Source organism: Solanum lycopersicum, chromosome 12 (genome assembly GCF_036512215.1).
Source record: "Solanum lycopersicum chromosome 12, SLM_r2.1".
NCBI lineage: Eukaryota > Viridiplantae > Streptophyta > Magnoliopsida > Solanales > Solanaceae > Solanum > Solanum lycopersicum.
The window spans coordinates 61,160,014-61,184,181 of NC_090811.1; the positions used below are offsets into that span (position 1 = coordinate 61,160,014).

The 24,168-nt window shown below is 30.6% G+C and overlaps 2 protein-coding genes, 1 long non-coding RNA gene and 1 other non-coding gene across 4 annotated transcripts; 2 read left to right on the forward strand and 2 right to left on the reverse strand.

Moving 5' to 3' along the window:
- Positions 1–5,432: 5,432 nt before the first annotated feature.
- LOC138340635 (uncharacterized) lies at positions 5,433–6,711 on the reverse strand. The gene is made up of 2 exons (XR_011213330.1): positions 6,503–6,711; positions 5,433–5,798 (listed from the first exon to the last, which is right to left on the reverse strand). It is a non-coding gene; the product is annotated as an uncharacterized lncRNA (long non-coding RNA).
- A 2,812-nt stretch (positions 6,712–9,523) lies between these two features.
- On the forward strand, positions 9,524–16,339 carry LOC101245036 (probable CoA ligase CCL8). Its single transcript, XM_010315987.4, has 17 exons — positions 9,524–9,935; positions 10,304–10,473; positions 10,740–10,913; positions 11,209–11,392; positions 11,506–11,594; positions 12,125–12,194; positions 12,327–12,379; positions 12,474–12,581; positions 13,177–13,275; positions 13,466–13,558; positions 13,647–13,724; positions 13,886–13,990; positions 14,288–14,378; positions 15,071–15,144; positions 15,283–15,462; positions 15,747–15,800; positions 15,965–16,339. The coding sequence occupies exons 1-17, from the start codon at positions 9,800–9,802 to the stop codon at positions 16,010–16,012; spliced, it is 1,806 nt and encodes a 601-aa protein (XP_010314289.1). The 5' UTR covers positions 9,524–9,799; the 3' UTR covers positions 16,013–16,339.
- A 2,017-nt stretch (positions 16,340–18,356) lies between these two features.
- Positions 18,357–18,430, forward strand: TRNAT-AGU (transfer RNA threonine (anticodon AGU)). Its single transcript has one exon. It is a non-coding gene; the product is annotated as a tRNA-Thr (tRNA).
- Positions 18,431–19,713: 1,283 nt separating this feature from the next.
- LOC101245334 (protein NRT1/ PTR FAMILY 1.2) lies at positions 19,714–23,940 on the reverse strand. The gene is made up of 4 exons (XM_004252301.5): positions 23,597–23,940; positions 23,102–23,319; positions 20,807–21,357; positions 19,714–20,715 (listed from the first exon to the last, which is right to left on the reverse strand). The coding sequence occupies exons 1-4, from the start codon at positions 23,829–23,831 to the stop codon at positions 19,830–19,832; spliced, it is 1,890 nt and encodes a 629-aa protein (XP_004252349.2). The 5' UTR covers positions 23,832–23,940; the 3' UTR covers positions 19,714–19,829.
- Between the last annotated feature and the right edge of the window lie 228 nt (positions 23,941–24,168).

Consider the following 24,168-nt stretch of genomic DNA (forward strand, 5'->3'; position numbering starts at 1 on the left):
GTACTGGTGGGAGTGATTCACCCGTAATCTGAGATTTGGGCATGGAGAAAATCCTGTCGGGAGCGCCACCCCGAATTGGCCCTCCATATAAAACAGTACATAATGACTTCGCATACAAAATAACTGGAAAAATAGATTTTTTAAAAAAGTATGTACGATGAAAAAAAGAATATATTAGGGTCCCTCTCTTAAGTTTTGCTTTAGGCTCCAATATTGTTGAGTTGGCCCTGACCCTCACTGTCCTAGGACGAGACTTTTCTTTAAATTTTTTCTAATCAAAAGTAGCATTAGGTTATTTACCCACATTATTTACATATACAAAGAGGGGGACCAACAAGGGTTGTGGTAAAGTGGTAAATATCCGTTCATCCTTAATTAAGAGATATCTGGTTTGAACCTCCATGGTACAGAGTTGTCGTTGTTAACGAGCACTTTACCCCCTAATGTGGGACTTTCAGGCCCAAATTTGAATTTAGTTGGGCTCCAATATGAATATCGAGCACCGTTTAAGAAAATAAAAAAAGGGTGGAGACCACAACTTGTTAAGTTTAATAACATGACTTTTCAGCGCGAATATAAATTTAGTTGGATTTCCATGTGAACATCGAACACCGTTTGAGAAATTAAAAAAAAAAAGGTTGAGGACCATAACATGTAAAGTTTAATAACATCATTTTTTAATTGAAGCTGATACTCATAATATTCCTATCAAATTTTTAGTAGATGATAGACTTTAGGCGTTCTGACATAAACTATACAAAAAGACAAACCATATCTAATTTATTTCTCATAAACAACAGGCTCCAAGTAAAATAATTTATCAACATCTATATCTAAATGATTAGAGACCAAATGTACCGTGTACTTAATACAATTTTTTTGTGTAATTTTTCATTATGATAAAATCTTAAGGTGATGTACACAAAATTTATCGTCAAACTGAAAAGATTTTAAAAACCAATATGGTGAAATCAATCGATTGTTTCAGAGACTAGAATTAGTTAGTTTGGAAATTTAAAACGACGATCTAATTTAAAATTTAGGGATATTTATTTAGAAATAAATCAGATTTTTATTTGTGGAGGGTTGAGTTATATTATTCAATATTAAATAATTTATAATTGTAACAATCCGATAAAAATATTTTTGTCAGATAACCTTTTGAATAGGGATTAAAATTTTTTAAGCTAAACTAGCCTCAAAAGAAATTTGGATTAGGTGAGGTCTATAGTACAGTAAGTACTGCTATAGTGGGATGCAACGATATTTTACACAAAACAACCCTAAAACTCCTATTTTCTGCACTCTTTAGGAGGGGAGATTTTGGCACATTGCACTTTTAAATTATCCATTAACTAGTTAACATGTTTGCGCTTTGCGTGATCCTAACAACTATTTTTTAAAAATAATTTTTTTTTATAAATTAGCACGTACTATAAAAATATGCTCAATACTTAGTAAAAGCTATAAAATGTTTATAATAATTGTTTCAATTTATAAGATATTATTTTTGTATTATTTTGGTAGGGTGAAAAGAACATGTTTTATATATTGAAAAAAAATGCTAACTTAATTTTCTATTTGTCGTGGATCATCAAATGAAACGTAAATAATTTGTCCTCCTCGTTTTTTGAAAGTATGAATGATTAATTTTATATAAGGAATTACTGAACATAGACCTTTTTAAATATAGTTCTTCAATATGATTTGTTTAGCAAAAATACATACTTGTTAGGTATATAATCTTTTATAAAATTCTTTATTTTTTAAAAAATTGTGCAAGTTAAAATATGAAAATTAAATAAAAGCATGTCAATAGTAATACAAAGAAAGAACGACTACTATTTTAATCAAATAAAATATAAATATAAAAAATCATAATAATAAAATTGAAAAAGCAATCAATATCAATATTTCAACAAACAACTCAACACAAAATTATAGTCATTTTTTATTTGTTTTAATTATCAAAGAATAATTATACAAATAATAAATAGTGAATATTTTAACTTTTGTGGAGTTACATAACTCACTAAAGGTATAATTATTTAGAAAAAATCACAATTTAAATAATGAAAAAAAATAAAGAATGGGAGAAAAAGAATAAGTACGGCTTTTAGTATATTTTAGTTTCTGTTATTGTTTGTTTTTATATCATATTGAAATTATTTATAATTTTTTTTGTCTTCAAACAAATTAAAAAAGTTTATCTTTATTTACTCAATAGATTTCACTAAAAAAATACTTCAATTCATTTTAGTGTGTATTTTGTATGTTTTGTTGTGGTCATTTTATTTAATTACTAAAAAATTAGAAGATAAAAAAATATATTTCATTATTTTAATACAAAACTTTAAAAATCTCGAGTTTTAATAAATAATACATACTCCCTCTATTTTAAAATAAGTGAAATTGTTGAGTCATTTTTCATAGTTCAAAATAAGTGAATTGTTCCCAAATTTAAGAGAGATGTTGAAAAACTCTTCCATTTTTGCCCTAATTTATAATGTTAAATAATTATAAAAAAATAAATTTTTAAACACAGAATATATACATAACGTCATCAGGAAAATAAATCATTGTTTCATAATGTATTGTATTGTATTGTACTGTATTATACTGTATTGTATGGTAGATACGATATTTGGCTAGACTGTATTATTTGTTGTTGTTTAGTAACATTTAATTGTTTGGTTTGACCGTATCGTACTGTATTGTAATTTATAAATTTACTAAAATATCCTAATTATTCTAGGGTAGGAGGTTTGACTAGATTCAAATAATTAAGATAAAGGATAAAATAGTATTTTGAAATATTATGTAATATATAATTGAAAAAACAAATTAAGTAACAACGGGAACACACCAAATTGGTTGTTCCATAAAATAGGAGTTCTCATTGTTACGTAACAACGAAATTTAACAATACAATACAATACATTTTAAGTAATAATCAAAACAAACATTGTAGGTATAGTAACAATACAATACAATACAATGGATAACAATGATCCAAACATAGTGTTAGAACGCTCATTTATGAAATAGATAAATAACTTAATTTTGAGTAAATTTAATATATGATGTAAATGAAAGAAAAATAGAAAGAAGTCTTAAAAAGCGAGATAAAGAATTAAGTAAAAAGGAATTTAGGAGATATGTTTATGTAGCAAAAAATATAATAGATAAAAAGAAGTGTAAGTCGTGAAATGGATCAACCCGCTAATAAATAAACAAAGCAACATATTAGTATTTCCTTATTAATTTTAAACAAAATTAGAGTATGTCTTGTTACTAAAGTTTTGAGACCACAAATAAAGAAAAAACATATGCTTCCATGAAAATGTTCTACGTGCAAATCTTGAACAGTTGATGTGCAAATGATAGACTAAAATCTAAAATCCATTATATTTTGGTAAAACTAAATGTAGAGGTAATAAATAGAATCGTAAAAGGAGTTGAGGAGATATGTCATTTAAGTAGAAAAAGTGAATAAACAAAGGCTTTTATAATTTATGAGGTGTAATTAGCTGTAATAAACATTGTAATTTTTTTTTAGTTATCAAACAAATTAATTAATGAAGAGAGTAAATTCATTTTTCGATTTCTTAATCAATTTAAATGAATATCAATTTTAGTCTATATATATGATTGAGTCCCACAATCATATATAGAAACTAATTTTACACATATGTTAACAAATACTAAACAAAAATTTAAGGCGTAAGTCATCTGCGGCCCCTTAAATTTGTCCACATAATTCACTTAAACACCTGAACTAGGACTTATACCTATTGAACACCTAAATTATTCAAGAAATGTGCCTATTAAACAGAAAATGCTGATGTGGCAATATAAGTGTATCCCACTGTTGCTAAGCGTGTAAATGGTTTTTTTAATAATTTTTAAAAAAAATATTTATACCTACTTTGTTGACACTTGGCATGCATTGATTAAATATATGAAAAAAATAATTTAATTAAATACAAATCTTTTAAATCATAAAAAAAACCACACTCATCTTCCTTCAACCCACCATTTTAAAAACTTCAAATTTCTCTGCCTTTTGTTATAATTCATTTTTTTTCCATTTTCTGTAAACAAAGTACCTGTTGAATTTTCAAGAAGAAGAAAAAATGGATCATTTGGAGTTAAAAAATTGACCAATATCTATATATTTTTATTTTCAATAACTCCAATTGAGCAACTATCACCATTCATAAATTTATTAAAAATACTATAAAATATTTGCGATAATTTTAATTTCTCTTTGTTGTCGATTTCAAAATAATTTATCAAGATCGATTATATTTACAAAATCGAAATAGTCGTCGAAGGAATAGCATATAACGAAGAAAATGAAAGAGAAAAATATTTGGTGGATGAATTCGGAATGAGATGGGATTAGGCATTTTCTTTTTTGTTATCGCCGAGGAATGACGATTGTGGAACAACAGAGAAGAAGATGAAGAAGACAGGGGCAATAAGTTAGATGGGGGTGGGGGGAAAGATCTTTTTTATCAATTTAATTTTTTTATATATTATTAAAGGCAAGAAAATATTTTTTATTTTTCAAAATTAAAATTATGGGCCCATATGCCACATGTCGTAGTACTATTCGTAATTTTGTCAAGATAATGAGTGTGCATTACAGGCACAATATTTGTAAAGGTAGTTGTTATTTTACGTTCAATAGATAAATATTTATTAATATTTTAAAGTGTCTAATAGGTAAGAGTCTCAGTTGAGGTGTCTAAATGAATTATGCGGACAACTTTAAGGCATTTTCTTTTTTGTTATCGCCGAGGAATGACGATTGTGGAACAATAGAGAAGAAGATGAAGAAGATAGAGGCAATAAGTTAGATGGGGGTGGGGGGAAAAATCTTTTTTATCAATTTAATTTTTTATATATTATTAAAGGCAAGAAAATATTTTTTATTTTTCAAAATTAAAATTATGGGCTCATATGCCACTTGTCGTAGTACTGTTCGTAATTTTGTCAAGATAATGAGTGTGCATTACACGCATAATATTTGTAAAGGTAGTTGTTATTTTACGTTCAATAGATAAATATTTATTAATATTTAAGTGTTTAATAGGTAAGAGTCTCAGTTGAGGTGTCTAAATGAATTATGCGGACAACTTTAAGGGGCTATCGATGACTTAAGCCAAAATTTAATGGAAGGGATCTCATCTCCTTTTTGGTCAATTCAAAATCCACAAAAGAAAGTAATGTATTATATCATCTAAATTAGAATTAAAAAAAGCGGATAAAGTAAAACAAAAGATGACGGAAAATTCATATTAACATGTAATATAAATAATATATATCGACGTATAATATGGATCGTATATCCAAAAGACAAAAGTTTATATAATGAAAATATCAAAAAAAAAATTAAGCAACAAAATAATCCGCGGAAGATCATGTTTTCCTTGATAAAAAAAAGTGTGGTTTGTAATATAATTTTGTTCTTGAAGGGTACATATCTAGATGGATAAATAATTAATTGAAAAATTATATATATAAGCAACAATAAGTGCATCTATATATTTGTAAATTATTGAAACTTCTACTTTTTCATATTTTACTCTAACCAACTCTTGATGAATTTCCCACCGCCGTTAAACTTTCTTCTTTATTTTGATGACTTGTAGCAAATCAATTTTTGATCATCTCTTTTGACGAATCTTACACCACCTTTAAACTTTTTTCTTCATCTTGATAAACTTTCGCTTGACTATGTAACACAAGAAGAAATTCTAAAAAATATATCTATTATAATCTTCATAAAGCTGAAAAACAAACAAAAAAACTATTAACAATATGAAGTTGGAGAAAATAAAAATGAACATACAGCAACACCATAGATGATTGTTATTTCTAGATGATAATTAAGTAGAAGGAAGTTGAGAAGACATCTTATTTAATTAGAGAATTCAAATAGATAGAGATTTTTTTTTTGTAACTTTCATGTGATGTAATAATATGTGATGAATATGATTGTATTTATTATTTTTTAAAATAAATTGATTAATGAAAAACATAAATAAAAAAACTCAAAAAGGGAGAAAAAGATAAATAGTTTTCTAGGTCATCGAGAGGTGTCATATCACTTTATTTATATCTAGCTTTATTATATATATAATATTTTTATATTTATAAGTAATATATATTTTATATAAATTAAATTAAATAATAAAGATAAAATACTTAAAATATTTTCTTTCGTAATTATAATTAAAAGAAGGACAATTTTTTTAAAATTTTTTTTTGCTAATATTTGAAATTAGAGAGGTATGAATTATGAATAATTACTCTTTGTAAGTAAGCATGTCAAGAGTCTTTCTGTAAATATTTTTCATTAATATAATACTTATTGTAATAATTAAATAATAATTTTTGCAACAAAATAATTAATTTAAATAATAAAAAAAAGTCAAGAAAATGAGAAAAATAAATAAATACATGTTTAGATCATAAAGAGGTGCCACATCACCTTGTCTATGATTCTCCTTCATACTATAAATAAGATTGTCATTGAAAAATTTGTTAATGCTTGAATTAAGCTATTATTGGTGACCCAAACTTTTAGATCTTGGATTGGCTTGTGGAGATAAAGATGAGCAAGAAAAAAAGTAAGAAACATAACGATGTTATGTAATTATTTGCTTTAATAAAAGAAATTATGTAATTATTTTGAAATCCAAAAAGATAATTTGTGAGCTTGGACTAAAAGAATAATGGACAAATAGCCAAAGGTTAAAATAAGGGAAATAATTCATGAAATTGTCTAATTGAGAAATTTCCCTTGTTAACCTTTGGCTACCGTCTATTTAACTAGAAAAATTATATATATTAAAAAAAAAAATTAGATCCACTTACGTGGGATCACTACAAATCAGGATTTTCTCTTAATTTATTTATTATTAAAATTAGCCTTTTATGAAAAATTGCGACTTTTATAAAAAGTTGAGACTTTTATAAAAAGTTGAGACTTTTATGAAGAGTTGTGATTTTCATGAAAAGTTGTGACTTTTATAAAGAGTTGCGACTTTTATGAAGAATTGTAATTTTTATGAAAAGTTGTGACCTTTTTAAAGGGTTGTAACTTTTTCATTGTGACATTTCTCATAATTAAGGCGCAATAAGATTTTGTTCACGCTACTCTTTGTCGTCTATAAATAGAGAGATTTTTTCTCATTTTAAAATAACGAAACTTTTGAACTTCTTTTTCTGCACAATTAAATATTCGTGTACTTTAATCCTATTGAGTGACTTACTGACATCATTATTTTTGTATCAATACATTGGTGAATAAATTTGTGTCCATCATGAGAGGATGTATTCCTTTAAACCTCAAATAGTAGAGGAGAATATTTTTCTTAATTAAGGGGACACTATACATTCAATAACCTCGATTTTTTCTTTGTATCTCATTGTACTATTACATATTGTGGTATATTTTTTTATAATCAATAATTTATACTTATGTTATTAATTGTTATTTCTATTTCTATAAAATTATTGTTATAAGTATTTGTCAGTATAAATTAAATAACACACGCTAATTGAGTATTCACACAAGTTTTTTAAACTGAAATTGTTGAAGGTACCAAAAAAAACTTCTTAAAGATCTATATTATCGTCTCTTGAAGATAAAATTCAAATTTGATATGTAATTTAAGGACATAAATACCTTAAAAACCTTATCGTACCTTTAGGTACGAAGTGATCCAGAAAAAAAGATAAAAATTACTCCCTCCGTCCCATTTTATGTAGCAACATTTGATCGGGCACGAAATTTAAGAAATAATGAAGATTTTGAAATGTTTACCATATTGCCTTAAAAAAAGTAACTCATTTTTCTCTCTACACATAAATGTATTAGGTATTATCTTTAAAATTAAGTGGGATCAATAAGGGTAAAAAAAGTTGTATCTTTAAATATTTATCATATAAGAAAATATGACATTTTTTTAGACTGACCATAGAGGAAATGATGCCTCATAAAATGGAACGGAGGAAGTAATAAACTTTTGACATGACCTCAAGGATGTGGTGCGGAATGACCTATAGAGGATATGACTATACTTTAGCGTCTTTTAAATCCCAAACACATTGATAACTACACGATAAAATAATTGTTCATATTTAATATGACGTATGAATAGATTCTCAAATTTTATTGCGAGTTGTAAATACTTTTCTTGAAGAAACATATGTGTTTCTCGAAACTGTCATGGGAATAGAAGTGCATTTCTAAATGGAACTTTATTACTCTGGTTATGCTGAATAATGAAAATCACTCAGACAAACTAGATAGTTTGCGTACTACTTTTTCCTTTCAAGTATATATAATATACATAATACATAAATATGTCATTTAACTTGATTTTATTTTATATTAATGTCCTTCTAGTTTGAGTGTGCATAAGTAAAATACTTAAACTTGTATAAAATCAAACAAATACACACGTCTCACGTGACATCCTACATTACAATTTGTGTCCCACATGGTGTCCTATGTATATTATGTCACATATGACTCATGTGTTTACTTGTTCAACTTTATACAAATTTAATGTCTATTTGTGCACATTCAAAGTTGAAGGATATAAATATAAAATGAGGTCAAGTTGAATGACACATTTATGTATTATAGTTGAATTTGTTGTCAAATATGATACGTTTTCCCTTTATTTTTCAATTGTAATAACTTCTTGTGATACATTCAAATGGAAGCAATGACATGATATATCTGTAAAATAAAATGTTGGGCCGGATTTTCTACATGTTAAAATTAGAATATACATTTACTTTATCAGTCTTTTAAAATTTATTTATCTCTAGATCAATGAATATTTATTTATTAGAAAATTTAATAAGTCAGGTAATTTTAAAATCAAATTAAAAATGATTGGTTGAAGGATAAATTATTAGATGTTATAATTATCATTTTCATTACATTACTAATGTTTATTACCACATAAACTTTTATATAAAATAATATAATATTTTAATTTTAATAATTGATGATTTTTATCAATCTAGATTCAATATCAAAAGAGAAAGGAGTCTCGACTTTAGAATTATTTTATAAAAATTCTTCCTTGCTAATTTTACTAGTAAATAAATATAGTAAGGAAACAAATAGTAAATAGTTAGGCATAATATGTAAATATGTCTTTAACTTAATTTTAAATTATATTTATGTTCTTCAATTTTGAATGTGCACAAGTAAACACTTAAATATGTATAAAGTTGAACAAATAGAGACACATGTCCTATATGTCATCTTACTTGTTATTTTTTGTTTGGCGTGATGTCCGACTCTTGTGTTTATTTATTCAAAAGTTGGATAGTTAAAATGTCTACATTATTTTTTTGGCGTGATGTCCGACTCTTGTGTTTATTTATTCAAAAGTTGGATAGTTAAAATGTCTACATTATGAAAGTTAAAAATTTAAAAGCAAGTTTAGAGTTGAATATATGTATTATGTCAAAATAGTTATTTCACATATCCTAATTACATAATCTTCTTCAGAATTAAAACGCCGTCAACCTGTGGCTAACCCAATCGGAAACCGACGCCGCCGATCCCGCCGGCGAGACCAACCCCCCAACCATAGACGTATTTGAACTATTTGGTTATTAATGAAGAAACCAAAAATTTCAACGAAGCCACATTTACTATGTCACGTAACATACAGTTGTGGCAACCAAAGCTGTTGGGTCGCCATAAATTGACATTTCTTGTTTTTTCTTTATAAAGAAATACTCCTCACCTAATAGTATGAGCACATTGAAAATTTTCAACTACTTTCTCAGTTCTAAGGCCACACCTCTGCACTCTTTATATATTCAGTATCATTTTTCGTGTCAAAGATATCATAGCTTTATCTCCTCGCAACTTCGCCTCTTATCCTCCGGTAAGTTGAGGAATTTCGATTATCTCGATATAAGTTATTGTAAATTGGTATGTGTTCATCCAATATAGAAATGGGGTTCACTTGATTTTGAGATTTGGGGTGGTGTTTGTTTGGGAAAATGTTAAAGAAATGGAAGCGTATCAATTGTTTGAAGAAATGTTTGTTTGAGTCAGCTTCACTCGATTATGGATTTTTGACAGCTAGTGCTCGATGAATTAGAAATATGAGAAGATAAAATGATCTTAAAATTTGAAAAAGGGGCAATTTTGATCTTTGGGGATTTCCGACTTTGTTTTCCTTGATCATATTAGGTTTAGGATCAGTAGAAATAAATTATAAGTCTTATGAATTTCATTGGCTATTTTCAGCTACAAGTAGTATAAGCTATATGGAGCTGGTCAAGGAAGTTGCCAGCAAGGGACCTGAATCGCAGAAGAATATTGCGATAAGAGCTGATGAAAAGAGCTACAGTTACCTGCAGTTGATTTCATCTGCAAGGAGAATTTCAAGTTTGTTAAGCAAGCTAGATCTTAAAACCGTGAGTTGGAAATGACGAATTATCTATGAATAACTAAAGCTGCATGAATTTGTGTTTCTATTGAATAGTGTAAATTAAATGAAAGTTTTCTTTTCCCAGTTGTAATGTTTAGTCGACAATTATATTGTTTACGAAATTCATTCAATGTGAGTCCTTCACCCCACATTATCTTTTTCATCTGGATATATTGCTCTTCCAATTCCAAGGTCAGTCTACAGAATTTACTTCCGTTATTGCTTTCTGCTCAGTTGCTTCTACTTTTTCAGGACAAAGGCATCAAAGAAAATGAACATCACAAAGGAGCAAGAGTAGGGATTGTGTCCAAACCTTCTGCTGAGTTCGTTGCTGGAATACTAGGAACCTGGCTTAGTGGAGGTTGTGCAGTTCCTCTTGCTCTGAGCTATCCTGAGAGTGAACTGCTACATGTGATGAATGACTCGGTCTGTCTCTGAATCTTTGTTCTTCTCCCTCACTGTTTCATGTCAGTAAAGTGTTTTATTGATAGATAATGAAGACACAAAAAAATGAATGTCTTTTGCCTTTTGAAATGCTCAATATTAATGACATAGATTGCATTATTTGTCATGCCTTGCTATCTGTCTGTAGATGATTAGCTCATGTTCAATTAGGCTGAATATTACCTGTCTGCATGATGTAGAAACACTGCAATGTCCTCTTCACTGTTTTTTTCCTCTTTTATGCTTATTTAATTCATTGTGAAACATTGATTTCTAGGACATCTCCATAATTTTGAGTACTGAAGACCACCAAGAACTTATGAATGCAATTGCAGCAAAAACTGGTGCTCAGTTGTCTCTCATTCCTTCAATTCCTGATGTGCATTCATCAACAAAACATGACCAATCAAAAGACATGGTTTCTGACGGTCAACAAGATCTGCTAGAGATCAATTCTTATGGTGAGATAATGGGTAATTTGTCTGTTTCTCTATATGGTTATATATTTTCCCATTTGAGATGTTTGGAGCTCATCAATAGCATTTTCCTTTGTTCTGTACATGTTATCTTTAAGGCGAGAACCCTGCTTTTATCTTGTACACCAGCGGCACAACAGGGAAACCAAAAGGAGTTGTGCACACACACAATGGAGTCTTAGCACAGGTTGATGTCTGTTCTAGACTTGATATCAGCATTCCCCTGCTTTGTTGGATCTTGATATGATTGATTCTTAGCCTTTATGTCTTCTTTTCAAATTCATTGATTTACTAGAAACATTCCACTTCTACTTCGTGATGTTACACTATAAATTAAGGCTCAGAAGATATCATTCATATCACAGACCTTGGTGTGTCCAATTGAGCAAGTTTGCTTCCCCTTTTTTCTTCCTCAATTAGGCTGTGAATGCATATGTATTCCATAATTCTGAAGGTAGGATAACATGCGATAGTATTTGTATTGCTGAGAGATGATAAGTAACCCAAGTCAGCACCTTGGACTAACTTCTGTTGTAATGAAGAAGAGTCGATATCATTTACTAAAGTGACCTTGCTTAGATCTTGTTTCAGTTGTCAGTAATATTGAGAGGGGTGAGGATTGTCTTTATTGAAGTTTCGATATGAAATACTCTTTTCAGTTTACTGGAAGTTTTGTTGATGTCTGTGCTAACCCTCCTTCCATGTTTGCTGTTTCAGGTCCAAATGTTAGCTAATGCATGGGAATACACGCCCAAGGATCAATTTCTGCATTGTCTACCACTCCATCATATCCACATTCCTTTATTTTTGTTCCCAATCATGTTGTTTACATAATTCCTGCTTTTGCAATGTGTTTTTGTGTGGGATAAACAATCTCATTTGGACTACAAAACTGGCTGATCCTTAACCTGTACTGTACATGTGCATGGACTTTTCAATGCTTTGCTTGCCCCTCTTTATGCAGGTTCCACGGTATAATTTCACATCGTCAAACTTTTTTCACTACAGCATACATGCTGTCGGATTGGAAATTCATGTTACTATATCCGCTTTTCTCTTTTTGAAGGTCGACTTCGTGCCAAAATTCAGTGTGAGGGGAATTTGGCAGAGATGGCGTGAATCATATCCTACAGATGGGACTATAACAGATAATGCCATTACGGTGTTTACTGGAGTAAGTCAGTTTTAAATAGATTAGTGAAACATTTTTGCAATGGTATGTGATGTTAGTTGATCTGTGAATTTATTATGTTGAGCTTTGCATTCTTAAACTTACCATGGAAAAATGATTTCTCGCTTCAGTTACATAATATGTGCATGAAGCTTTGAGTAAGAATACATGTTTCGTGTTTCTGCATCCCTGAAATGGACTCACAGTGGAAGCCTCTAATAATGTCATCACTTTCTTAATTTATCATGAAACTCCATTGCATCCTGTTTGCATCAAAGCTAAGAATAAGAATACATGGTTTCTCGATTCTTTTGCATAATGCTTTCTTTATGGCTGAGACTAATAATACCATGTCATGATCTGTGATTTCTGTATCCTTGGATAGGAGATACTTACAGCAGAAGCTTCTACTTAATGTCAGATATCTAAGATGTCACTACTCTGATTGTATTTGGGGTATCGATACGGATAACTTTAGCTATTGTGTGTACCTAGCTTGGATTTTCCAACGCTATGTGTCAACTAATAAGTTTGGTAGCGGATCCACCGACTCCTACCCTCCACTCTTTTCTGATTGATTTTTTTTCTAATCCAATAGGTTCCAACTATGTATGCACGATTGATACAAGGTTATGAAGCAATGGATCCAGAACTAAAAACAGCTTCTGCTTCAGCAGCAAGGCACTTGCGCCTTATGGTAATAGACTTGGTTTCTATTTTGCTGGTGTTTTTGATAAACAACATAAAACATAGTTAGGATCTTAACTGTACAGAGCCTGCTTCCTCATTTTGTTTTGTTTTGATTGAGTATAGAGTGTACTGTTGTCAAAACCTAATGTGTTTTTTAATCATCCCAAATGAGAAAAAACAATGATTTCTGCTTCCAGATGAGTGGCTCCTCTGCACTTCCTCTGCCCGTCATGCAGCAGTGGGAAACCATTACTGGACACCGGTTATTGGAACGTTATGGCATGACTGAGGTAAATGTGCTCATAGCCACTTTTAGTATGTAGGATTTTGACTGTTCATTTAATATCTATACTTATGTAAATGGTTAATTTCGTCTAGTTTGTGATGGCAATCTCTAATCCCATAAACGGCAAGCGCAAAGGAGGTACTGTTGGCAAGCCATTTCCAGGTGTGCAGGTTAGTGAGTTCCTTATGTTATGTTCTCAACATCTAATATGCTGCTGCAACAAAGTCCATAAATGCAGCCCAAAATTTTTGTTAGATATATCCCGTATTTATGATAAGGTCTATCTATTTTTCCTGAATAGTCTATCACTTCTTTATTTTGTTTCTGATAGGCCAAGATTCTTTTGGACGATGCGAGTAGCAATGACCAAACTGGAGTTGGGGAGCTCTGCATTAAGAGCCCATCACTGTTCAAAGAATACTGGAAATTACCTGAGGTAATCACTACATAGTAGGGAATTCTACTACTTAAACATCTCCTGCTTTGAATTTTTTTCATGCATTTATGTTAATAGCCATTTGTTTATTTGCTTTCATGAAATAAAGTTATCTTGTACTCTCTCACACACACACCCTTCCCCCCCTCCCTTTGCGCTCTTGAACCATGTCAAGCACTTAGTTTGAATCTATTACTATTTGCAATTGAGGCTAAGTGGCTCTCCAAATTGAAATAGATGACTTCTTATGCCATTTCTCGGTATTGAGCATCTCTTGTACCTGCGAGGATTTTCTAGGTAACCAAGCAGTCATTTACTGATGATGGATATTTCAAGACTGGAGATACTGTTACTGTTGACGAAGAGGGGTATTACATCATTCTAGGACGTAAGCATACTGTCTTCCAAATTTTTTTCTAGTTGTGCTATACCAATTTCATATGGTTTTCTTTGAATTGTTAGTTGCTACTTGTGCTATACCAATTTTATGTATGTTATGTCCCTAGTAAACTTGTATGACCTGCATGAGATTTGAATGGCAACTTCTCTGAAAGCAATTAAGCATAATCTTGTCTCCTTTCCCCTTTTGAATTTGTTCGTACATTAAAAATGACAATGTTGTCTACGTGACTGCTTTCTCAAATGATGAGGTCGAATCACTGAAAATGACTATCTGGCTACTTCGGCTTTTCTGATATAGTAATATCTACCAATCATTGAGCAAGTGCAAGTATGATTGCCATGCACCTAAAATTTCTCAATTTGTAGTTCAAACCCTCAAATGATAGTGTGTGTGTAACTTTGTCTTGTGTGTTCAAGAACCCAAATGGTAGATATAGGTCTGTGAAAGATGTTCATCTAACTAGATTATAGTTGATGTTAGTTTTATCAATAAATATATTTTGAAGACAAAATTCTAATTTATAGAAGTGTTACTTATTAAGTTTATTCGACCTTGGTTCTTTGGCCTGTTGTTTTCCATTCATAAAACAATGCGGTGATGAACGTTCTTTTTCCATCAAGCTGTATCGGTTAGAGAAAAAATTGATTTCTTTTAGAATTGATATTTTTTCTTTTCAGGTACAAATGCTGATATTATGAAGTTTGGTGGATACAAATTATCAGCGTTGGAAATTGAAGCAGTTCTGTTGGAGGTTGCTGCTTGTCTATCTATCTATATAAACACCCTTGGTTTCTATCAAATTTTGAATGTCCCACTCTGATATAGCTCTCAAATATATGATTTCAACAGTTGACATTAATCCCGTTTTAATCAAATTTCCTGTTCACAGCATCAAGCTATATTAGAGTGCTGTGTTTTAGGCTTGCCTGACAAAGACTATGGCGAAGTGGTATGTGCAATAGTTGTGCCTGAGGCTGAAGTTAAAAGAAGACGAGATGAGGAGCTAAAGCCTGCACTAACCTTGCACGAACTTTCTGATTGGGCGAAGGAGAAGCTTGCCCCATACAAGGTATCACCCATACTTGTAGAGCTAATTCTTACTGTTGAGCTTATAAAGTCATGTTGGTCCTCCATATATTGAGCTTGGAAAACAAATTCCTTGTTCTAGTACAGTACATGACTGTTTGAATGATGAAGAAACATATAAACGTTGAATTACTTGGAGTAGGAAAACGGACTTCATGCTTGTTTGGTTGATTTTGTTGCTATGATTTGCTTTTCTTGCGATATGTTTTGGTATTGAAGTACTAAGGTGCTTAAGCTAATTCTTGCCACTTTATGACTGTAATCCAGATACCAACTCGTCTGTTTCTGTGGGAATCTCTGCCTCGAAATGCGATGGGAAAGGTGAGATATACCTACTTTTTGACTCCATAGTTTTTTTAGCTGTTTTTAGTAGTGAATAGATATTTGCCTCCCTATTTTCTTTCACTTGTGTTCTTTTTTAATATTTGAATTGAAATAATATTGGTTATAAACAGCAGATTTGATGTCCTTTTTCTGTGTACTAGGTAAACAAGAAAGAGCTAAAAAGGAAGCTGACTGAAGATCCCAAATGAGTCAGAAGATGGAGCATCAGAAAGTAAAATAATGCTTTAAGGTGTCACTCTATGTTCTTTTACACAAAAAAGGTCTTAAAAGAATATAAGTCCAGACAGTGACTGAAGTGAAAGTGCAATTAGTATATTAAATCTAGGAATTCTAATGAGAATTGAATTTAGAAAACATGTTAAGAGTTGATAAATGAATATCCAAGATAGGACAACTGAGCCCTACTAATTCTACTTGTGATTTGGAAGGATGTTGTCTTGTTGGACCTGAATATTGATTTTCTTCTGCTATCCCATTTCTATAATTGTAAAAAGTTATGAAATTTACTTCTTGAAGAGTGCAAGGTATTTGCATTGCCGCTTTTTCTATTGGCATAAATTATAATACATAAATATGTCTTCTAACTTGGCTTCAACTTACATATATGTCCTCCAACTTTGGGTGTGCTCAAGTAGACATTTAAATTTGTATAAAGTTGAACAAATCGATACACGTGTCTTATGTGGCATCCTATATGACAATTTTCATCCTACGTGGTGTCTTATGTGAATTATGCCACACAGGACTAATGTGTACTTGTTCAATTTTCCACAAGTCAAAGTGTCTACTCGTATACATCCAAAGTTGGAGGACATAAATGTGAAATGAGACCAAGTCATTAAGTACATTTATGTATTATGCCTTTTGTATTTGTGCCCTCTTGTCACTTTTTTTTGTTTCCCACCTGGTGTTCGGAGCCCACAATGGAGCTCTGACTAAATTTGAATCGCGCTCTGCAAAGCCCATTTGAAGATGACGCTCCCAACAAAATTTTCTCCATATCTAGGGCTGGAATTCGAGACCTTTGGTTAAGGGTGAAAGAAACACTTTCAGCAGTGCACCACAACCCATGTTGATCTCTTGTCACTTGTTATTTACCAATGGATTATCCCACTATTGGAAACCTAGTTACCATCACTACTACATTTTGCGATTTTACATCCAACTAAGTAGGGAAGTATTTCACATGACAATTGATAAATAGGGGATACATGTTGTATCCTCTCTTTTTTGGTACGTAAAGATGGATGTTATAGGCATATAATAACGATAAGATTAGGAATGAAGTTACTGGGAGAGGATGGAGTGACCTCTATGGTGAATAATTGAGGAAGGCAAAATTAAGATGGTTCAAACTTCAACATGTGAAAAGAAGGACAGATTATGCCTAACGAAGAGGAGTGGAAAGTTGGCTATAGCGGGTGTGAGGAAAAGTAGAGGTAGACTGAAAAAGTCTTGGAGAGAGATGATTAAACAAGACATGACTCACCTACAACTTATCGAGGAAATGACCCTAAATGGAAGATATGAAAGTTGAGGATTAGGACAAAAAGTTAGTTGATCGAGCATTGTATGATGCAATTTTCAGTATTGTTACTATTCTTCTCATACTATCTTAGTTCTTCGATTTTGAAATTACCCAATGGTTCATTTGCATCAATTATCATATTACTTTGTCCTTGCTAGTGTTTTGTTCTACATTGTTTTCAGCATGGCTTTTTTTGCTATTGTAATTTTCTGGCATACTGTTTTTTTATATGTTTTATTTGAGTCAATAATTTATCGAAAGTAATATTTCTATTTTTTCGGTGAAGAAGTAAGGATGTGTATACACACCATCCTTTCTAAAACACACTTATGTAATTACACTTAATATATTATTATCGTGATTGTTGTCTTTTTTGATACATTGAAAAAAAACTAAATAAATTTCTTAGTGAACACCATATCATTGAGCATTTCTTCTCAAATTAACAAATCTTAGTGTGTTTTCGTTTGTAAGACTACAAATTTATTTTCCCCACAAAATTTATATAATAGTATCTTTTTAACGTCAACAAATATCTACAATAATGATTTTAAGAGAGACACTATTTATCCTCCTGTTTAATAAGTTACAACAATAAGTAAAATTTCTACCTTTACTTTTAAATATTTTTACCTCTTAAATCTCCCATTTCTGCACATTTTAGATCTCCATATAAAAATTCTAAAGCTATAGAAGTAACTACATCTCGAAGAAAGAGTCTCCATGATATGGTAAAGTTATCTTCATGTGATTTATGGATTACAGATTTAAGCTGTGAAATCAATCATTAATACTTGTATTAAGTAGACTGTCTACGTTATTCACACACCTTAGGGGTGTAACCCTTCCTCAATTGTTGCGTGAATATGAAATGCTTAGCAAATCGGCCTATCTTTTCTTTAAAATGAATTAAAATAAGCAGACTTAAAAACATTCTAGTTATTAATGAGGGTAGTGTAGAAATCAAAGTAAAAGTAAGGTAACGATACAGATATGTCAAGCAAGCTTTCATAGCTCAGTTGGTTAGAGCACCTGTTTAGTAAGCGGGAGGTCTTGAGTTCGACTTTCAATGAAAGCACATTAATTGCCCCTATTACATTATCGTATTTTAAAGTTAGCTCATTTATGTCTATCTATCAGTCTTATTGATTTAATGTGGCTAATTATTTTTTTTAATTAAAAAAATTGATGACATGGTCGAATTATAATTGGTCACGTCATCAAATTTTTTGATTAAAAAAATCAAAATTCTAAATAAAAATTGATTTTTTTTCTTTATTAAAAAAATTGATGATGTGGCCATAATTGACCATGTGTCAAAAATGGTTTTGCAAAACCATTGTTAAAAAATAATAGCATGAATGAGCTTTTTCTTTAACTGTAATGACATAAATGAGCCAAACTTTTAACTGATGGTATAAATGAGTCTTTTCTGAAAATTCAATGGCATATTTGAACCTTTTCCCTTTGGATTATTATCACATGCCATTTTCTTTAGGCTGAACCAGTGATGGCCTCCTAAATTGATATCAATTTTTACTTAAACACCTTAACTAGCTTTGTTTATTTTAGACACCTCATATTGAGTCATGTTGTGTCATTTTTACACCTTATGTTGCCTTCTAAAATTGACATCAACTTTCACTTGGACACCTCAACTATGTTTTCTTTATTTTAGATACCTCATGTTGAGTCCTGCAGTATCATTTTGACACTTTTTGCTGCCTTGACATATTGTGTGTGATGCACCCATTTTGAGCGTGTTAGTTTTTTTTTGATTTTTTTTCCTACTTCTTCTTCTTCACATTTTAATCCCACCACTTATTCCACCTTCCCCCATGAAAATTCATGATAAAAAACCTTACAAAATATGAAGAAAAAAAACATCACACTAATTTTAAAAACGTTTATAAGCACAAATTTTTAAAAATTATCACACTAATTTTGAAAAGAGTCGAACAAGACACATTTTTTTTCCAAAAAAGTTTAAAAAATGTTATATATAACTTTCAAAATAAATTCACACACACAAAAAAACTAAAATCTAATGATTTTTTAAAAAAAAAAATTGAAAGAAGAATCAAGAAAATGGTTGTAGAGCTGGGGAGGCAAAAGAAACGTAAGGCAAATGGGATAGGGGTGGCTGATATAAGATGGGGTGCGATAGTAGAAAATAGGTGATTTTATTTATTTCTTTGCTAAAAAATTAGTCATTTTTTAATAATTTATTTTAAAATTATTATTTTTACATTCAAATATCATATGTTGACGTTTATTTAGTCATCATGCCATGTCATCAGCAAGTTATATATTTCTTTAGACCGACTAAATATGAAAGCAAGTCATATACACAGAGCCAGATAAAAAGAATACCAAATCAAAAATGTTGATTAAAAAATAAACCACCTAAAAGCAATTACAACATAATTTACTTATAAAATACTATGTATACACTAAACCACTAGCACAAGATAATTTCAAGATACATTCTCTAGTTCCATCTCACCATCTTTCTCATCCATTTTCTTACTCCTACTCTCAACACAAGGTCCATAAGCCCAACTACAAACCATAAAATAAACCAAATTTAAACAAGTCATAATAGCAAGAAGCCAATAATAGTTCTCATAATGTCCCCTATTAATATTACTTGAAACCCAACTTTCTTTCCCTTCTCTTTTGGTAATACTATCCACATTGCTCAGTATCACACTTGCCAACAGATTTGCCACAGCTGTTCCAAGTCCAAACATGGCGGTAGCAATACTTGACATACTTTTCGGGAGCTCAGAGTAATAGAATTCAATTTGGCCTATCGCGTTGAATGCCTCTGCTATCCCATTTAAACAATGTTGTGGCACTAGCCACATTGCTGACATTGCCACTATTCCCTCGGGGTTGTTCAATAGGCCTTGATTGATTGATTTTCTTCTACGAATATGTTCAATGATCCCAGAGAGTAACATAGCCATACAAGAAAAGAATATCCCAATTCCCATTCTTTCTTTAGTTCCAATACGAAAAGGTTTACCTCTGATTCTTGATCCTAATGGAAGGATCACGCGATCATACACAACAAGCCAAACTGTTAATGCAATGACAGTAAATACCCCAAATGAGGCTGCTGGAATTTCAACGCGTTTAGTTATATGTCTATCCATAGATTTAGCTTGAAGTAAAGGGAACGAACTTTGGCTCAAGTTAATCGATATCATGATCCCAGTAGACCACAATGGCATCACTCTAACAAGGGCTTTTAGCTCCTCAACTTGCTCAACTGTACAAAGACTCCACGAATCGACTGCTACACCATCTTGCTTAACATCTTCAGGGGATTTAATAATGCAAGCTTTGTTCAAAAACCTTCAAATGGAAAAAAAAAAAACACACACTTTCAGCTAAGGCAATGAAAATTGAACACATTTGCTTAACACAAAGACACAGTTTTTCATACCTTAATTTGCTCGTTGGCACGACAAGTTCTGAACCTTTATTGTAATGATAACCAGAATTCTGTTCAGGATATGAAAGTTTCCTGTTCTTATAAGCAACGACGATTACCTGAACAAATCTTCCCAACAAATTGTTGATCACGTTTTGCTTGATATAAAGCGGAGTAGCAAGAAAAAAGAGGAAAGCAGAGAAGAACATAATAATCACAGGAACACCAAATCCGATTTTCCATCCCATATGGTCTTGAAGATATACAATGCCAGTCATTGCAATAAGAACAGATATCATAACAGCAGCATAGTACCAGTTAAAATAAGTCTCCAACACGCGTTTTGTATTATTATTATCGCGCTTATCAAATTGATTTGCACCAAATGCTAACGAACATGGCCTAATACCACCAGCGCCAATCGACATAAGCATGAATGAGGAGATCAAGATTGTGTATTGAGCTGTTGTTGCGGATTTACATGCCTGAGATGACACTAGAAGATCACAAGGGGGAGGCCTTGCTTTAGGAATCATTGCAGTTAACCACAACACAATTGTCCCCTGAAAATGATAATGTGACAATAAATCAATAAGGCGTTTAGTAGCAATCACAAAACCTGAATATTCAAATCTCAAAATCCAAAATGTGTCGCATAAATTAGGACAGAGAAATTAAGTAAATGAGTATCAACTATTAAACAACACTATTTAAGCTATACAAATATATGTTAAGATATACTTAGGGATCCGTTCGGATTAATTTGTCAAATATTGCCTGGTTAACTGAATTCTACTTTTTTTTTAGCTCCCCACCCCCGGTGTCTGAAGTCCACATTGGGACTTCGATTAAATTTGAATCGCGCTCTACAAGGCTCGCGCCAAACAGGATTTCCTCCATACCTAGGACTCGATCATGAGATGGTTAAGGGTGAAGCTGTCTCACCACTGCACCATGAGTTGGTTTCATTTGTATTTTTACTCGTCATTTTGACAAATTAAGAAGAGATAAAAAAATCTCTATTATACCCTTAGTTTATTAACACTGAGTTAATGTCTATGAAAAATATAGTGAGTAAATATGTTTGAGACTGTATAAATTATTAAAGATAAAATAGTGCACTCGCCATATTAATTTTTTTTTTTTATAGATTTACTAAATTAAAATTTGACTAGTAAATCCGAACCGAGAAGTATATTTTTATTGAATTTGTGCAAAAATAGAGTAGAATTTTTGCCTTGAAAAAAGAGGAGGCTATGCAATGAACATGAAAACTATTTAATACTTAAACTTCACCAACTATACTAATTTAATCCTACCTCAACATTTTTATACAGCTATTAACACACTTAACTTTAATAACGCCATTAAGTGTAGTATAAGCATAAACAAACTACTCCATTAGTGGTAACGCCATTTTATTTAAGTATACTATAATTAAGCATTGACAACAAGTCTACATCGTATCAACGCTGGAAACAAGCGTACATCGCATCAATAATTACAATAAAAATCATATAATAATATTTGGGCCTCGAAAAGATCGACTGATTTTACTATTTGTATTTTTGAAATAAATTATGTATATCATTGGTATAACAAGCTATTCTTATTAGATGAAATTTCAAAATCTTAAAAATAAAATATGGTATAACAAGTTATTCTTATTAGATTACAAATCTTTAAAATAAAATATGTTATACCAATATGTAAGAATGACATGATAAGAACAACAATTATTTGTTACGGGACTATATATATCACTTAAACTCATTCCTTTTATTTTTAGAGTATTTACTTATAAAATTCCAAAATGTAACTTAAAATTGAATTTTAAAATTTTCAAAAATAATAAATATATATATTCACCTTTTCACTCCAAATTACTCGTAAAAAAGTAAATAAAAAAACTCTAATTTATATTCACGCATAACACAATTCCTATTTTCCTATTTTATTTTTTAGCTTTAAAAAACAAGACAAAAGCCATTTTTAAAATTTTTTTATAATAAAACATGGTTAAACGTCCACTTATTAACATTATATAAGGAAGGTATAGGTAAAATATGCATAAAAATAGTAATCTATTTCTCTTGTGTTTAAAATTCAAATAACTAGTATATTACTCCAATATAATACTCTCTTCGTCTCAATTAATTAATTGTAAGGACTTAAAGTAAAAAATCTTCGAATAAAATTCACATAGTTAAAAAGTACTATACAAAAACTAATACGACAAATATTTCAAAAATTATCTAATCAGTAACATCTTCACATAAAATAGACGTGATAAAATTATTTAATTACCAATAAACTGAAGATGGAACCAAATCCAATAGTAAGGAAGCGTCCAAGATATGAATCTGCTATGAATGCTCCAATAAGTGGTAAAAAATTGGTAGCTGATGACCAATAAAAGAGTAAATTTTGTGCATTTGTTACTCCCATTCTATACTCTTTCATCAAATAAAATGTCATATTTGGTAAAACACCAAAAGTTGCCACCCTCTCTAATGCCTCATTTGCTGTTTCATAAAAAAGAAAAACCAATAACATAATTAAACAACGACAAATAAATTTTATAGCTAAATAATAAATTAATTAACGATGGATCAATACCTAGAGTTCCTTTTCTTTTTATTAGAAGATGTACGACTTATACTTGGAGTTTAAGAAAGTAAAAAAAAAAAAAAGTTTACTAGTACAACTTAAATATTATGCATCAACGGAGTTTCATATGAGATTTCACTAATTATGTTATTGCAAATGACAGATTAAAACAAAAAGTGTGTCCATACGTACCTATAATAAATGGCATGGTTACAAGACCACCTTTGGATCTTTGAAGTTGCATTGTTGGTAGTGTTGGATTATCATTATGAGAAAGTATTTTATTGTGATGATCCTCAGTTTTAGATGAATTAATGGTAGAAAGTTCCATTGATGAAGAAACTTGAGATTTGAGGGAAAAAAAAGAAGATGAGAATACTATGAAAAATAGTGGAAATATAGAAAAGTGGATGGAGACAAGTAACATGGAGGGGTGGGGTTTATTGCAGTTGCTTTTTCTGAAAAGAAACTAATAATTCTACATACTCTCTCTCTCTCTCTCTCTCCAACTAGCTCGTGTGCATTCTTTCTATTATGAAGGACTATTTTCATTAACCAAATATTTATACAAAAGTTTAAGCAATGGTTATTAAATATGGTACGAGAAAAGTTATAATTAATTCAACCATTAAAAAAATGGAAGGAGATATTTAAGAAGAATTGTTTAGTTTGATTTGATATTGAGTTTAATAAAACAAAGGAAAAAGAATAAATATATCTTCGAATGAACGTAAATTGTATACAGATGTTGGGTTTTAAAAGGT